This window comes from Muntiacus reevesi, chromosome 13 (assembly GCF_963930625.1).
Source record: "Muntiacus reevesi chromosome 13, mMunRee1.1, whole genome shotgun sequence".
NCBI lineage: Eukaryota > Metazoa > Chordata > Mammalia > Artiodactyla > Cervidae > Muntiacus > Muntiacus reevesi.
The window spans coordinates 24,944,578-24,962,806 of NC_089261.1; the positions used below are offsets into that span (position 1 = coordinate 24,944,578).

The 18,229-nt window shown below is 45.6% G+C and overlaps 1 protein-coding gene across 1 annotated transcript in view; it reads right to left on the reverse strand.

Annotated features, from left to right (window-relative positions):
- SLC15A4 (solute carrier family 15 member 4) overlaps positions 1 to 8,248 on the reverse strand; it is a 28,895-nt gene extending 20,647 nt beyond the window's left edge. The window contains exon 1 of the mRNA XM_065904012.1: positions 7,633 to 8,248. Coding sequence (XP_065760084.1) covers positions 7,633 to 8,157 — 525 coding nt within the window. The 5' untranslated portion in view covers positions 8,158 to 8,248. The remainder of the gene's footprint in view (positions 1 to 7,632) is intronic.
- Between the last annotated feature and the right edge of the window lie 9,981 nt (positions 8,249 to 18,229).

The following is an 18,229-nucleotide window of genomic DNA, read 5'->3' on the forward strand; positions in this document are numbered from 1 at the left end:
ACATGATGCTTTTATATACATTGTTTTATGTATGTGTGTGTATGTGCATGCTCAGTCGTGTCCAATTCTTTGTAACCCCATCGACTGTAGCCTGCCAGGATCCCCTGTCCATGGGCTTCTCCAGGCAAGAATACTGGAGTGGGTTGCCATTTCCTCCCCGAGGGGATCTTCCCAACCCAGGGATCGAACCCAGGTCTCTTGCATCTCCTACACTGGCAGAAGGTTCTTTACCATTAGCGTTAAATGGGAAATCCACTTTATATATATAGTATGATAAATTGATACAACTTTCTATCAATTATTGTTGTCATCATAATCTTTAAGAAATGCAGCACATGGGAATTCCCTGGTAGACCAGCGGTTAGGACCTGGTGCTTTCACTTCTGGGGCCCAGGTTCAATTCCTCTTTGAGGAACTAAGATCCCACACGCCATGGCCAAAAAAAAAGGGGGGAAAAACAGCAGCACAGTCAAATGGTGTTTACCGATAAGCTCAAGGGTCCCTTGACAAAAAATGTGTTTTACACTTCCAATTACTAAAGATTTCTTCAGTTCAATTCAGTCACTCAGTCGTGTCCTACTCTTTGTGACCCCATGAATCGCAGCACGCCAGGCCTCCCTGTCCATTACCAACTCCCGGAGTTTACTCAAACTCAAGCCCATTGAGTCAGTGATGCCATCCAGCCATCTCATCCTCTGTCATCCCCTTCTCCTCCCGCCCCCAATCCCTCCCAGCATCAGGGTCTTTTCCAATGAGTCAACTCTTCACATGAGGTGGCCAAAGTATTGGAGTTTCAGCTTCAGCATCAGTCCTTCCAATGAACACCCAGGACTGATCTCCTTTAGGATGGAATGATTGGATCTCCTTGCAGTCCAAGGGACTCTCAAAGAGTCTTCTCCAACACCATAGTTCAAAAGCATCAATTTTTCAGCACTCAGTTTTCCTCACAGTCCAACTCTCACATCCATACATACTGATTTCTTAAATATACTTAAATCCAAGAAATCCTAGAGCATTTCTCAAAGTAGCTCCCCATGGACCACGTGCTTTGGGAACGCCCGGAATGCTTCTTAAAAATACAGATTCACAGGACCTATTATTATCCAGGACCAGCCACTCATCATCTCTGGGGTTGCGACCCAGAAGTCTGCATTTTAAACAACTTTCCAGAGGACTTCTACTCAAAGCCACATAGCTCCAAGCCTTGATACATCTGGAACCAGGGGAAAATTAGAGAGTGCAACTAAAACTACGTGCTGTTTCCAGACCAGGAAGCCTCTCGGGGAATCAAGAGAAGTTCTGATAAGGACAGGATTCCTGAAAGGTTCAAAGACCACCGACTTCCTGAACGCAGACCCACAGAAGAACCAGGTCACACAAGCACTTTCCTCAAGGCCTACCCAGTGGGGGCCTGTCCTGGTACGGACAAGACAATCTGTGTGGGCATGGGCGCCCCGGAACGTCCCTCCCTGAAGATGGCTTTTCACATCTACGTGACACCCCAAGAATGTGCTTGAGCCAGTCATTTCTAGCCAATTCCATCTCATAAAATGTTTAAACAAACCTCCTGGTTTAAAGGCTGATGCTGGATTGTGTACAGAAACTGCCAGGTCGTGCTGTCTCGGGAACCTCTGTTGTCTTGCCCTTACATTACAGGTCATGAAAAGGTTGGACAATTTCTGGTCCAGTAACAGATCTGAATTCTGATCCACAGAGTACTCTCTTCTAACAAAGGAGGTTCTCACTGGGGGCCTAAACAACCAGTTATGATGCGCAAAAACCATCTTTCTGCAGCCATATTATGTGATATGACGTTTTAACTTCTATTTCTTAAGATCAAAGTACAGGTGTAAATACAAAATCAGAATCATGTGCTCCTCCAAAAAATTTTAATCCAAAATGATTAAATATGCTGTTAAGTTGCTTCAGTTGTGTCCGACTCTGTGCGACCCCATAGATGGCAGCCCACCAGGCTCCTCTGTCCATGGGATTTTCCAGGCAAGAACACTGGAGGGGCTGCCATCACCTTCTCCCGATTAAACATGCTATGGGGTCGCAAGAGAGTCGGACAACTTAATGACTAAATGGCAACAACACGGTAACAAGTAATAAGCATTAATTATCTGGTAATCACTGTCTAAAACTGAAAATCTGAGTTTTAAACCTCACATGGTCAGGATGAGCTTAAACTTGACTCCCTTCCACGTCAGAAATGAACAGAGATCCAAGAACAAATGATGGCAAGACTAATATGGAGGACGTCTTGTGTTTCTGAGAAGGACAGCTCCCCCTGAGGACACAATGTGTTTGTTTGTTTGTTTAGGCTGTCCCGTGTAACTTGTGGAATCTTAGTTCCCCGACCAGGGCCTGAACCCATGTCCCTGCAGTAGGGGCGAGTCCTAACCACTGGAGTACCACGGAGGTCCCCATAATCCATTCAAATGTCACTAAAATGGACTCAAATATTCGTTATCTCCTGGAACAAACCAGAGGGAAGGAAAAATTCTAAGCAGGCCAGTGGCTACAGAGAAAATGTAACTAAAGAAAACAAGTAATTAGGGTGGGGGACAAACTTAACAGGGAAGAGGGCCAGTAAACAGAATATCGAAAATTAACACAGACAGAAACTTATGTATTTACTGAAATATACCAGGGCCCTTCCCACCATCTATAGAGGTGCTGCACACATCCTGGTGAACTTGGCAATCAACTTATTTGAACTTCCAAGCGTAATGCACCCAAATTACTTTAAATAACCACATACCAGTAATTTTCTGGAACAAATGGGAAGCTGCCCTTGTAAACCGCAGATCACATGCTTCCATGCTCTGGACTGACACCCTCCCTTCACGTCGGTCACATTACATCACCATCTGTACCCTCGCCTCCCGCCCGACCAGATCAAGGGCAAACAAGACCATCATGTGACTAGTCAAAAGACACCATGGCTGCAACTCAAAGAGCAGCTAGAAGAACAGGATCCTGTGCAGTGAGACAAACAGTAGGCTGATTTGGAAAAATTCCTTTAAACACACGCAAGGGCAACTTTTTCTTTCGTCTAGGTGAAATGTATCTTTGCTCTCATTGTAAAATAAGGTCTTTCAGTCTGCTATTTCAAATACAGGATCCATCCATTAAGAATGATTGTGACCTCTGAGAAAGGTTAAATACTGGGGGAAAGGTGGGGCTGACAATCCACATCAGCATTGCCCTTGGACTCTGTGGTGTAAGTCTTCTTTCCAAAGCCAGCCAAGGCCTCCTCCTCAGAGCTGCACAGCCTGACCCCACTCATCTCTCCCTCAGACTGTTTCGAAGAAGCCCTGTGTCACAAAGGCGTGAGTGACAGAGAAGCCTAAAAGGTACCTTCTGTGTACCACTCAGCCACAGAAAAGAATGAAATCATGCCTTGTGCAGCTACATGGACAGACCTGGAGATTATCACACTAAGTGAAGTCAGTCAGGCAGAGAAAGACAAATACTATGTGATATCACTTATATTCGGATAAATCAATTTATTTATAAAACAGAAACAGACTCACCGACATATAGAAAACAATCTTATAGCTACCACAGGGAAAAGTTGGGGGTGACATAAATTAGGGACTTGGGATTAACAGATACACACTACTACACATAAGACAGATAAACAAGGTCCCACTGTATAGCACAGGGAACTACATTCGATACCTTGTAATAGACTAGTGGAAAAGAAACGGAAAAAGGGTATGTATAAATGTATAACCAAATCACTTTGCTATATACCTGAAACACAACATTGTAAATCAATCATATTTCAATTAAACAAAAAAGTTCCTGGGAGCTCCCTGGGGGTCTAGTGGTGAGGATTCAGCAGTGTGCAGTGGCCCGGGTTCAATCTCTGGTAAGACAACTGAGATCCAGCAAGCTGCAGGGCATGGCCAAGATTTAAAAAAATAATCCTTAAAAATACAAATAGATTTCCTCAAACTCAGAAGGCCAGGAGATGTCAAACTAGCTCCTCCTGAAGAACAGATCACAGGCCTCATGCCTAGAGGGCAGGCTCCTGGCCATACCTCCCTGCACCATCGGGGGAGGGAGGCGAGACTTCTGAAAACCCCTCCAAAGACCAGCCAGCACCTGGCACAGAGCAAGCACTCCAGCTGAAGGGTACGAACATTTTCGTTTCCACTGAGATACAATTCTCACACTATAAATTCACCCTTTTGAAATGTACCACTCAGTGTTTTTCGGTCTTCACAGATGTCTAACCACCACACCACTGCTTTCCAATTCTACCTTCTCATCACACCAGCAAGAAACCTGATTCTGTTCACAGTGGCTTCCCCTCCCCCATTTCCTGACTCCCCGGTAACCACTCATCTCTTAAGTCTTTATTGCTCTGTCTATTCTGGACATTTCATACAAATGGAATCCTATGACATGTGGTGTTGGGTGCCTTGCATCTTTCAAAGGAATGATGGTTTCAAGGTTCATCCACAATGAAGCAAGCACTTCAACTCTTCTTGAAGCCTAGTCCGCATGTGTCCATCCATCAGCTGAGGGCCGTCTCCTTGCTGCTGCTGCTGTTTAGCTGCTAAGGTGTACCTGACCCTTGCGAATCCGTGGACCATAGCCCGCCAGGTTCCTCTGTCCACGGGATTTCCCAGAAACAATGCTGGAGTGGGGTGCTGTTTCCTCCTCCAGGGAATCTTTCCAACCCAGGGTTCAAACCTGGGTCTCCTGCTTGGCAGGCAGATTCTTCTTAACTTTAAAAAAATTTTTAAACATACAGAAAAGTTCGAAGAACAGTAAACCATACACACCTATAGCTTTCATCTACATCCTTAGTTCTCTTTCTGTACATATACAAAATACTCTTTTGGCTGAACTATTAAGTGGCAGCATCGTATTTCACCCCAAAGGTTTCATCGTAACTCTCCGAAAAATAAGGCTGTTCTACAAGACCACAAACCATCATCTAAGAAAATTAACATCAATGCAGCTTTATCTACTATGTGGTCTGTGATCAAGTTATCCCAGTCATCCTGATAAATGACTTTTAAAAAAGGCGGGTTACAATCACAAAGCACATGCTGTGTGTGGTGGTCAAATCTTTGACACCCCTGAATCTGTCCTCCATGACAGTGTCGTGTTAGAAGAGACTGGGTCAATTCTCTTGCAGAACAGAACATTTCTTTTTAATGTTCACATCTACATATCAAAAGAGCCCAAATTCTGTCATGCCTTCTACAGTACTTCTATGGGACCACTCATTCTTCTAAGGAGTATTGGTCACTTGTCTATTATCTACTGTAGAGCAGTCATTTCTAAGTCAGACTTTCTGGGTTCAAACCCAGCTCCCCCACTCACTTGCAGGGGATCAGGGCTGGTCAAACCTGCTAAGCCGCTGTTTATTGTAAAACAGGGATCATTATGGGATAGAAATTGTTGCGGGGTTTTATATAAGACAGTGTAGGAAGAGCACTCAGTACAGTGGGGCATAACCTACACACTCAGCACACGCACTGGAGTCCTATGGCCTGGTCTTTAGAGATAGAGCGACTTCCCTGGTGGTCCAGTGGTTATCAATCTGCCTGCTAATGCAACTACGGAAGCCTGAGCACCACAACTACCAGCGCATCCTAGAGCGTCTGCTCCGTGATAAGAGACGCCACCGCAAGGAGAAGCCTGTGGACAACGAAGAGTATAGCCCCCAATTCCTGCAACTAGAGAAAGCATGAGAGCAGCAATGAAGACCCAACATAGCCAAAAAAATACTAAATAAATAAATTTTCAAAAAACCAGAAACACAAGATGAAGAACTTCCAGTCTTGGGCCTTGGAAGCTGGCAGATCCATCACAGAATGCCCATCTAAGCTAAAGTATACATTAAGAAATCAAACCTGCACCTAAACCATGGTATGACCACTCACTACCTACAAAACAAAAGAAATGCATCTTTTTGCACCTCCATTTCCTCATTTTAAAAATAGGTCTAGGATTCATAAGAGATTCAAATGAGTTCAGGTATGTAAAGCACATTCCATGCTGCAGAGGAAGGAGATTAAGAATGCAAGACATTAGGCAACTATTATCTCCAGCATCGTGAGAAGGACTCGCCTTACCATAACAGCCTTTCACAGGTGTGACTAATGTTCAGATTCAAAGGATGCAAGTTGTTGCATCCTGGCTCGGTCACGTACTAGCTCTGTAACTTTGGGCAAATGATTTAACCTCCTGAGTGTTCATTTCTTCATCTGCAAAATGAGCACAGTAACAGCAGAGGCGTCCTATGAACTGGCGAAGTACTCAGAACAGGGCCTGATGCACAGTAGGCCCTCTGTAAATGCTGGCAATCACATGGCTACTTGGCCCATAAACCTAGGAGTAGTCTTCTCTGTTGCATAAAATCAGCCGGCAATTCTGGCGCCCTCTCTGCATGCAATGCAGGAGACCTGGGTTTGAATCCTGGGTCAGGAAGATTTCCTGGAGAAGGGAATGGCTATCCACCCCAGTATCCTTGCCTGGAGAATCCCATGGACAGAGGAAGTCAGGCAGGCTACAGCCCCGGGCAGAAGGTGGGGGAGGAGGGGGGTCGCGAAAAAGTCACATACAACTTAGCCACTAACCAACAACCACCGCCTCCGTAATGTCCTAAATCCACCACTTCATTTCTTGTCCATTGCCCCCGTCCTAGTGCAAATCTCTAATTTCTCACCTGGCCAGTGCAACAGACTCCTACCTGATCTGCCTGCTGTCCGCACTTTCCATACAACTGAGGCTCTATACCAGACTGCAAACTTTTTCTGTGAGGGGCAGCTTACATTGTAAGTAACATTCAGTCTGTCACAACTACTTGATTCTGCTATCCTATTGTGAAAGCAGTCCCCAGCATAGCTGATAGGTGACCAGGTAGGTGCAGGTCTGTGGTCCAATAAAACTTTATTTATGGAGGCTAAAATTTGAGTTTCCTGTCAGTTTCATTTGACACACACACGAACTTTCTTTTTTTCAAAGGGGGGGGGGGAACCACTTAAGAATCATTCTTATTCTTAAGTTGCGGGCTCTCCAAAAACAGGAAGTAGACCAGATTCGGCTGGCAGGCCACAGCTGCCAGGCCCCTGCCCTACAGAGACTGGTTATTTTTGAAACGTAAATCAGATCACATTACCCTAGGCTCAAACCCTATAAAAGGCTTCCTACTGTATTCAAAACAGACCTCAAACTCTTTACAAAGCGTCACATCACGAAGCCCCGACCTGCCATCTCTGTTCCCATTTCTTTTCTGTTTGAGACATACCTGTCGACAACCTTCTGTAAGTTTAAGACGCACAATACGTGTACGTGTTGTAGGTGTCGTACACAATACGTGTACTGATGTGTTCCGTGCTGCAACACGACAGCTACTGCTATGACAACCGGAGCAGCCCTCTCCTCTGGCCCCAGGGCCTTTGCACTTGCGGATGCCCAGTACAGAAACGCCTCTGTCCCCTCCCGCACGTCTCAACTCCAAAGGCCCCTCTGTTGGAAGGAGGTCCCCCGAGTTTGCAGCTCCGCTCGCCAGCACCCGCCGCAGACAGCCCGGCTGGTAACCTGGGTTACCGGGTCCGTGGCCAATCCCGCCCCCTAGCCTCCCACCTGCGGACCCCTCACCTGGTCTGCGCCAAAGGGCGTGATGTTGGCCTTGACCGCGCCCACGCCCAGGCCCACCAGCGCGAGGGCGGACAGCACTGCGGGCGCGCAGTAACGAGCGGGTGCGTCGGTACACGGCGGCGCCGAGCAATTGCGGACGTTCGTAGGGCCTGGGGCCCCGCAGAGCGCCGAGCGTGTGGCGGGCGCGGCCAGCAGCGGGAAGGCCAGCATGCCGAGCAGGTAGAGCGCCAGGCTGAGCAGGATGGCGCGCGCCCGGCCGAGCCGCGCATCGGCGAGCCAGCCCCCGAACGGCGACACCAAATAGGTGAGGCCCATGAAGAGCAGCAGCGCCTGGCTGGCCTCCGCGCCCTCCCAGTCGAACGCCGTGCCGTTGAGGAACAGCACCAGGTTGGCCGTGATGCCGTAGAAGGCGGCGCGCTCCAGCAGCTCCGTCAGCAGCACGGCCGCGCACGCCGCGCGCCGGCCCTCGAACGCCGTCCGCCGCGCGCCCAGCAGCGGCGCCCGCTCGTCGCCCGCGCCCTCCATGCGCCCACTCGCGCACCGCCCGCCGGGCCGCTCTGCCGGGTTATGCCCGGCTCTGCCGGCTCTGCCGCCACCGTCGCCGTCGCCCTTCTCGCGAGACTTGCCCCGCCAGCCTCTTCGGCCCGCCCCACGAGCGTCCCCATAGGGCGAGCCCGCCGCGAAGGCCGCCTGGACTTCCGGTCGCGCCCAGGAAGTCTGCCCGGGAGGTGGCCCGGCTTCCGCCAGCTGCAGTGCGGAGTGCGGGAGGGCGGGGGCGTGAATATATAGAGAGGGTTTTAAAAGTAAAAATCAGAGGTTCCCAGATTTCTTGCAGTGACCTCAGCCTTTCCTTGCCCTCTAGGCTAGTGTACTCAGGCTGGCCCCTGCACCCGCGCCCGGCTTCCTGGCCCTGGAATGTTTCTCGTCTCTGCTCTGTTGACTCTGGGAGCAGGTAGTTCCTTTGGCGGTTTGTCCTGTGCGTTGTAGGATGAGTAATGCCATCCCTGGCCTCTGCTGCTGCTAAGTCGCTTCAGTCGTGTCCGACTCTGTATGCGACCCCATAGACGGCAGCCCACCAGGCTCCCCCGTCCCTGGGATTCTCCAGGCAAGAACACTGGAGTGGGTTGCAATTTCCTTCTCCAATGCATGAAAGTGAAAAGTGAAAGTGAAGTCGCTCAGTCGTGTCCGACTCTTCACGACCCTATGGACTGCAGCCTACCAGGCTCCTCCGTCCCTGGGATTTTCCAGGCAAGAGTACTGGAGTGGGTTGCCATTGCCTTCTCCGTCCTGGCCTCTAGTCTCCGATAAATGCCCTTTCCACTCTGTTCCCCACTTGTGACAATCAAAGCTGTCTCCAGATGTTCCCAAATGATCCCTGAGAGCAACTGAGAGTCACCGCCTGAGAAAAAGCTCAGAGCCGATTTCCTTGTCACATGGCTAGCATCCTGTTTTCCTTCAGCCCTCAACTAGAGTGGTGACTCCTTGTAAACATTTCTTGACCAACCCATCTAAAATGGATTCCACGCCCATCCCATTACCCTGTTTTAGTTTCCACATACTATCCGCCGCGTTTTTATGCTTATTCCTTTGGCCCCCGCTTGTACGTGGTCCCCACAAGTATGAACTCTATGGCGGCAGAGTTCTTGTGCGTCTTTTTCTTCACCGTGCTTCATCTTCGCCCCCATCCTCCCCACCCCACCGCTGGGCACCTATGCCAGACACTGTCTCAGTGCCACGGACACCACGTGGGACACTGCACCAGTGGTGGAACTGGAGAGTGTCCTGCAGAAACAGTCCTCAGCATGCTTCAGAAACCAGGAAACAGGGCTATAATGATTCAGTTCGAGCAAAACCACATCCTCTTCTTCCTCCATCCTTAACTCCAGCTAGGATGGAGCAATTACCTAAGTTGTGGTCTTGCTGGTAGGTCATCTGGGTAACTAGGCCTTCCTAAAAGGCTTGAAGCAGCATGTATTAACTTTTTTATTTTTCAAAATGTCTGACATCTTGACTGTAGCAGAGCAAGGTGCTGACACACAGCGGGCAGTAGATAAATATTTAGTAAATATTTAATGAGAAATAACTGAATGCCAACATAGAACTTTACCCATCAAATCCATTAGTGCTAATCATTTTAAGCTGTCAGCTCCAATGTCCCTTTCCTGATCTTCCCAGATTTGAACAGATTCCCCCCTTTATATATCATTAGAACACAGGATACAACTTTCTTACACACCACCCTTTATAATTTATGCTTATTTGTTTTGTGAAGATGTTTAGTAGCTGTCCTTAAAGCTCAGAGTGCTGAGATTTTGTTTTCTCTGCTACTATATTCCTAGAATCTAGGACCTGCCAGTGATAGATATGTGTGGAATTAAATGAATAAATGAATGATTATTTGTTGAATTGTAAGTGGTATTGGAAGAACTTGCTATGTTCACCTATTTTTTTTTTTGAGACTCTTGTGATGTTCTGCAGCATATATTAATATCCAAATTTTGCTAGTGGAAAAAGCAACCCTCTCAAGATTCCTATCCCGAATCATACATTTAGTAGGGGTTAGAATTTAGACTTGAGTAAAAGTCTCCAAAACTAATTCCTAGTCCAGTGCTTCTTCCACACTCCAGCTGGTAGATAAGTCAAGAACTATTGAGTCTCTTTTTTAAAGGCTGACAGCATGATACACTCAGACAAAGCACAGAATAATATTAGCATTAAACATGGAATGAAAATAAATCTCTTCAAGTGGAATCACATGGTGACTTAGTTTTGAAGCTCTGCCCAAAACAGATGTGCCATTTTGAATGACAGCAAACTAACCCAGTTAGATTGTCTCCTTTAGGAAGGATAAAGCCAGGCAAAAAGGGGGGCAGTGGGGTTGGAGGGGAGGGGAGAGGAGGCAGTTACAGAACTCAAGAGGTGCACCCAGGACTGGTGAGCCCTTGTACCTGGTCCTTGGGAGGTCTGCTGTGCACCTCAATCGCTGTACCCAGAGACTGCAAAATATATTCAGCTGGCAGAAATGTTTTCCTTTGATTGTGGTATTTAAAAGAAGTGAGTCAAAACCACATAATGCAAGATTCAGTTTCTGTGAAATGTCCAAAATAGACAAGTCTATAGGGACAGAACTTAAGCTAGTGTGTGATACCCAGGTGCTGGGGGGATGGAAAGACTGAGGAGTGACTGCTAAAGCCTGTGCATTTCGTTTTGTAGTAGCGAAATGTTCTGAAATCATGGTGATAGTTGCACAACTCTGTGAATATACTAAAAACCACTGAATTGTACATGTTAAATGAATGAACCGGATGGTATGTGAATTGCATTTCAGTACAGTCAGCCATTGCCCCAAAAAGTGAGCCAACAGCTAAACACTGGGAGGTTTCACATGTAAAGTTAGATGCCCTGCTGCTCTTGAAAAAACAGGCGGAAGCCCCGGCAACATTGGGACTTGTGGCTGCCTGTGACACTAGTGATCACTCCCTCAACCCCCTACTTGAACTACGATGCTGGTATTTGTGTCTTTACATATTCTTTGCAGGCCACAGTGCCAGAGGGCTGTCTGTGACCTGCCCTTGGTGAAGGAACTGTGGTAGAAGAGTCCCTGAGCTAGGTCTCAGGGTAAACCTTGAGAAGTTCTGGCAGCTTCCACTTTTGTGCCTTTGGGAGTCCTGGACCAAGCTATCTTGCTGGAGAGACCATGTGTTGGGAAAGTTTCTGCAACTCCATGGAGAAGGAGTCCTAGCACCCCAGCCTTCCAGCAGGCCTTCCTGCTGAAAGAAGACACATAAGTAACCGCCAGCAAGAGCAACAGGAAAAACTGCCCCGCTGAACCTCCAGCCAGATCACGGAATCATCAACAGATTGAATAGTTGTTATTATTTATTTTTTTAATCTTTTTGTCTGTGTGGCTTGGGAGATCTTAGTTCCCCCGCCAGGGATTGAACCAGCAGTCCCCAACATGGAAGTCTTAACCACTGGACCACCAGAAAGTGAAAGTGAAAGTCACTCAGTAGTGTCCAACTCTATACAGTCCACGGAATTCTCCAGCCCAGAATATTGGAGTGGGTAGCCTTTCCCCTCTCTAGGGGATCTGCCCAACCCAGGGATCAAACCCAGGTCTCCCACATTGCAGGCGGATTCTTTACCACCTGAGCCACAAGGGAAGCCCAAGAATATTGGGTAGCTAGCCCTAGCTGCAATGGGTAGCTAGCCCTTCTCCCGAGGATCTTCTCTATCCAGGAATCAAACCAAGGTTTCCTGCATTGAAGGTGGATTCTTTACCAAGTGAGCTATGAGGGAAGTCTGGACCACCAGGGAAGTCCCTAAATAGCTGTTACTTTAAACCACTAAGTTCTGCGGAGGTTTGTTAGGCAGGATGCAAAAATGAAAACACGCCTGCATTCTCCCATGGCCACCATCTGCGACTCCAGGTAACCATCCAACCTTTAGATGGAGCACACACAGTCTAGCTCACACGTGTCATCCCAACTCTCCGTTGTCTTTATTTTTTTCACAGTAGAGAAATTATTCCCCATATCTACACTGACCGCTGTCCAACTGAAATTAGTTCAAATTGAACAAAATGAAAAATTCTGTTTCTCAGTCACACCATGCACTTTTCAGATGCGCAGGGGCCCCAGGTGGTGGATGGCTGCCCTTGTGCACAGCACAGCTACAGGAAGTTCTACTGCTCCATAGGAATGTGCAGCAGGCGTGGTTGGTTACATGTTACCAATGTCCACACCCTCTTTCTCCTCCAAACAATCCTGACCCCACCCTGCTCTCCTCCAACTACCCGGTGTAGTTCAGGAGAAGCTAACTTCATCTTTGTTTCTGGATCTGACAAGTTCATACCAGTGCTACATCTCTGATGCTTCTTCCTTTTTAAATTTAGTTTTTATTTTTTATTCCTTATTTTTTTGTTTTCACTGTGTGGCATGTGGGATCTTAGTTCCCTGACCAGGGATTGAACCAATGCTCCCTGCGTTAGGAACGCAGCATCTTACCCACTGGTCCACCAGGGAAGTCCTTCTGATGCTTCTTCACTGCTTTCAGAAACCCAGACTGTAGCCATTTAGGATGTGAATTTCCACCAGGGCCCAGGAGAAGACAAGTGACATAGATGGGCCCAGTCAGGCTAAAGGAAAGACCTCTTACTCAATGACTGCAAGAGAAATACACTCTTTCAGGGCGTGAATGAGAATGCCCATAGACTAGTTGCCCGGGACGGCTGTTTCACAATCATATGACAAATCAGTGTAGGATGAAGCCAGCTTTGTGGATGGCACAGTGATGAATCAGGGAGACGTCACATAACAGAAGAAACAAAAGATAGTAAATCTGACATTGTTTAAGCCACTGTGCTGGACTTTATGTTAGTATGACCCAAAACCACCTGTTGTGATTCGATCAGAACATGGGAAAACTAGGATTTCCCTGGTGATTTAGTGGCTAAGACTCTATGCTCCCAATCCAGGGTGCCTGGGTTCTATCCCTGCTCAGGGAAGTAGACCCCCACATCCTGCAACTAAGAGTCTGCAAGCCACAACTAAAGATCCTCCACACTGCAACGAAGACCCAGTGCAGCCAAATAAATAAAGAGATTCACGCTGGTGTAAAGCAGAAACTAATACAACATTGCAAGCAATTGTGCTCCAATGAAAGTAATAATAATAATAATTTTTAAAATGGGAAAATAAAAAATAGAATAAGGGAAAGCAGCATGATTTCCTACTCCTTCCCCCCAACACATGGTCCAATTTGCTGTTAGAGTTTTCCGCCTGGTCCTTGTAATCTGTGACTTTGCAGACTGCATACTAAGCCCACAATGACTGTATAGCTAAAGGGTTGATATACATTGACTCTCACCTCTTTGTTGGGTACATTTATGATCCATGCCCTCTTCCTGAAAGTAATTGCATAAGTCTCTCCCCTGCACCTAAAACAAATAAATATGTAAAGGACCAAACTCATGCAGCAGGTGTCCAGGGGTAGTTGACATCATCTTATTATTAAGGTCTTTGGGCAGCTTCTCCCCCTCCAGGGCCCTCTGGGAAAGAGGATATTACTGCAAGGATGCTTGTGGTATAAATTGACTTTGGAAATGCCCCGTTTGCTCAAAACACAGGGCCCTTCCTTCTCCACCACCACCCTGCCCCCTGTGCCTTGCTCAGTGCAGAGCTCAGAGAAGATGCTCTCGGAAGGGAGGTGTTTAGAAACCACCCGAGGCTGAGGCCATTTCAGGGGCTGCCCAATCTTTCTGACTCTTTTTCATGACGTTTCTGCTTCTCGTTTCACATCTATGTGGCTCACCCCTTGCAACCATACAGTGGCATGTACTTACTCAGTTTCAGCTTCCTCAAAGTGCTGGTTTACAAACAGTCATCATGGACTTTCTGCACATCCATACATCACTCATTTGTTCAACAGATTGCCGAGCACCTTGCCTGCATGTCACGGTGGCTCAGCGTCAGCCGATCCTTCTGCTTTTCTGGTTTCCCAGTTCCCTACAGAGGAACTCAGGCCCAGTTCATCTTTTGTGCATCATTAGCTTTATTAGACTCACAGGTCATGTCATCGGTCTTCCAACACTCCACGGAGAGCTGTCAGAAGTTCTCTTTATTACAGGGAATCACTATTGCAACAGTTCTATCTGGCTGTAGATAGTCTAGGTAGAAGCAGAAAACAGGACTGAAAACAGAGTCAAACAACAGAATGGAATCAAGTCTTATTTTCTGAAGCCCAAACCAAAGCTACCCTAACCTGTCTCAGTGGGAATTAATTCAGCTCTCAGAATGACCTGTATTTTATTTTTACAGAGGATGTGAGAGTGTGTGACCAGGAAGATGGGTTTTGATTTGACTTTTTTGAAACACTCACTATGTTGGACCTTTGGAGTAGCAACCTCTGCTTCTTGGGTTCTTTCCCTCCTGGCTTTTAAAAACCTGTGGGACATCTGCAAAAACCAGACATTCACCAATAGAAACGGGGAGGTAGAAGAGGGAGTGAGAGAGTAAGTGAAAGAAAATGAACTTCTCTTTCCTCCTATTTGAAGAGGCAACAGATGTGAACACATAACAGATGTGGACCATGCTTAACCATTCTCTTTGCACTCCCACTTTAAAAAGTTCCTTATAAATATCTTAATTTATGTTGTAGTTGTAAAATAACTGCTAGTTATAAGTGTATTTATTTTTTAAATTAGGCCTTACAGGAAAGATCAATGGAGATGAATCCAAAGGACAAAAATTGAAGCACATATTAATACATAAAGTAACTCAGCATGTGAAAATTAAAGGCATTTCCAATCCATTGGGAAAATAATAGATTATTCAGTAAATTTTGTTGGCAGAGACTAAACATGTGTGGGAAATAGGCTTCACATACTGTACTGACATAAATTCCAGATAGACAAAATAGTATCATGGACAAATTGAAAAGATAAAAGCGTTAAGAGAAAATATGGGCAAATATAAAATCAGAGGGTGGGGAAAGCTTTTCTAAGCCTAATGCTAAAACCATAAAGGAAAAGTTAATTGATTTGACTCCATAAAGATTTAAAACATACTTGTAGAAAAGAAAATTGCAGTTGACAGCAAACGAACTGAAAAAAAAATTGAAATACATATGATCAAGTTATTGTCCTATTATACAGTTCTTTGGGATCCTATGAAATGTATTGAATAAGCATCCAATAAATAAAACTGGCAAAGTGAATGTCCAGGCATTATTGAAGAGAGCTGTCTTTTGGGCTTCACCAGTCTCTGGTCCTTCTCTGGCAACAGCCCCTGGATTTTCTAGGGTCATTCATGCTCCCTGTGGTTCCAGTAGGACTGGCTGAGAGTGATCAGAAGTGGTCGTGTGACCTATGCCCATCCAATCAACAGTAGTTCATCTATTGCTCTACAGTGATTGGTTCAAAGGTAGACATGTGACCCAAGTTAGTTTAATCAGAGCTAACCCCAAGGCTTAGTTTGGAGTAACCAGGACGAAACATTCCTCTTTCTCCTGGATTTGGAATTGTAAGGATATAAGCTTGGAGTTGCTGGGGACCATCTTATGAAACCTAAGGATGAAGCAACCAAGAAGAAGGCTGAAATGAAGAGAGAAAGCCCTTGTTTCAATGTGGAATTTTCTAGGTCTTACCTAGTTCTGACCCTGACTTAAAGTAGGTCCCCCCCACCCTGGACATTTCAATTTTGAGTCCATAAATTCTCATTTTGATTAAGCAAGTGTGACTTTCTTTATTTGCAGTTGAAAAAGTCCCAGTTAATACAAGCAGTACATACACAGAAAAGCAAAAATGCAAGTGCCCTTCATGGAAGAAAAAAAAAAAAATCACATTTCACCAATACTTAAAAATGCAAAAAGAGAACATTTCATCACTCAAACTGAAAAATACCCAGTATTACCAAAGTTTGGGGAGATGAGTGTGCTTGTAATTGACCAATATAAAGTCAAATTGTGTAACTTTTCTGGAGGACAATTAGTCATTTGTATCAAAATCACATTCGCCTACACTTGGAATGTGCAATTACATTTCTAGGAACATAAGAATGTGGCAGAGACTTAGCTATAAAATGCTCATCGCAATGTTGCCTAAAATAACAAAAAGATTAGAAACAGCAAAGATTTACAATCAGTTCACTTCAGTTCAGTTCAGTTGCTCAGTTCCTTCCAACTCTTTGCGACTACATGGACTGCAGCACATAAGTCTTCCCTGTCCATCACCAACTCCTGGAGTTTACTCAAACTCATGTCTCTATCAAGTCACTGATGTGATCCAACCATCTCATCCTCTGTTGTCCCCTTTTCCTCCTGCCTTCAATCTTTCCCAGCATCAGGGTCTTTTCAAATGAGTCAGCTCTTTCCATCAGGTGGCCAAAGTACTGCAGTTTCAGCTTCAGCATCAGTCCTTCCAATGAATACTCAGGACTGATTGCCTTTAGGATGGACTGGTTGATTTCCTTGCAGTCCAAGGGACTCTCAAGAGTCTTCTCCAACACCACAGTTCAAAAACATCAATTCTTCGGTGCTCAGCTTTCTTTATAGTCCAACTTTCACATCCATATATGACTACTGGAAAACCAAAGCTTTGACTAGATGGGCCTTTGTTGGCAAAATAATGTCTCTGCTTTTTAATATGCTGTCTAGGTTGCCCATAGCTTTTCTTCCAAGGAGCAAGCATCTTTTAGTTTAATGGCTGCAGTCACCATCTGCAGTGAATTTGGAGCCTCCAAGATAAACTCTCTCACTGTTTCCATTGTTTCCCCATATATTTGCCATGAAGTGATGGGACCAGACGCCATGATCTTAGTTTTCTGAATGTTGAGCTTTAAGCCAACTTTTTCACTCTCCTCTTTCCCTTTCATCAAGAGGCTCTTTAGTTCTTCTTCACTTTCTGCCATAAGGGTGGTGTCATCTGCATATCTGAGGTTATTGATATTTCTCCCAGCAATCTTGATTCCAGCTTGTGCTTCATCCAGCCCAATGTTTCTCATGATGTACTCTGAATATAAGTTAAATAAGCAGGGTGAAAATATACAGCGTTGATGTACTTCTGTCTTGATTTGGAACCAGTCTGTCATTCTATGTCCAGTTCTAACTGTTGCTTCTTGACCTGCACACAGATTTCTCAGGAGGCAGGTCAGGTGGTCTGGTATTCCCATCTCTTGAAGAATTTTCCACAGCTTAATGTGATCCACATAGTCAAAGGCTTTGGCATAGTCAATAAAGCAGAAGCAGACGTTTTTCTGGAATTCTCTCACTTTTTCGATGATCCAACGGATGTTGGCAATTTGATCTCTGGTTCGTCTGCCTTTTCTAAATTCAGCTTGAACATCTGGAAGTTCTTGGTTCACAAAGTGTTGAAGCCTGGCTTGGAGAATTTTGAGCATCACTTTACTAGCGTGTGAGATGAGTGCAACTGTTCAGTAGTTGAGCATTTTTTTGGCATTGCCTTTCTTTGGGACTGGAATGAAAACTGACCTTTACCAGTCCTGTGGCCACTGCTGAGTTTTCCAAGTTTGCTGGCATATTGAGTGCAGCACTTTCACAGCATCATCTTTTAGAATTTCAAATAGCTCAACTGGACTTCCATCACCTCCACTAGCTTTGTTCATAGTGATGCTCCCTAAGGCTCACTTGACTTTGCATTCCAGGATGTGTGACTCTAGATGAGTGATCACACCATCGTGGTTATCTGAGTCATGAAGATCTTTTTTGTATAGTTCTTCTGTGTATTCTTGCCACCTCTTCTTAATATCTTCTGCTTCTGTTAGGTTCATACCACTTCTGTCCTTTATTGAGCCCATCTTTGCATGAAATGTTCCCTTGGTATCTAATTTTCTTGAAGAGATCTGTAGTTTCCCATTCTGTTGTTTTCCTCTATTTCTTTGCATTGACCGCTGAGGAAGGCTTTCTTATCTCTCCTTACTATTCTTTGGAACTCTGCAATCAAATGGGTATGTCTTTCTTTTTTTCCTTTGCCTTTGGCTTCTTTTCTTTTCACAATTATTTGTAAGTCCTCCTCAGACAGCCATCTGGCCTTTTTGCATTTCTGTTCCTTGGGGATTGTCTTGATCCCTGCCTCCTGTTC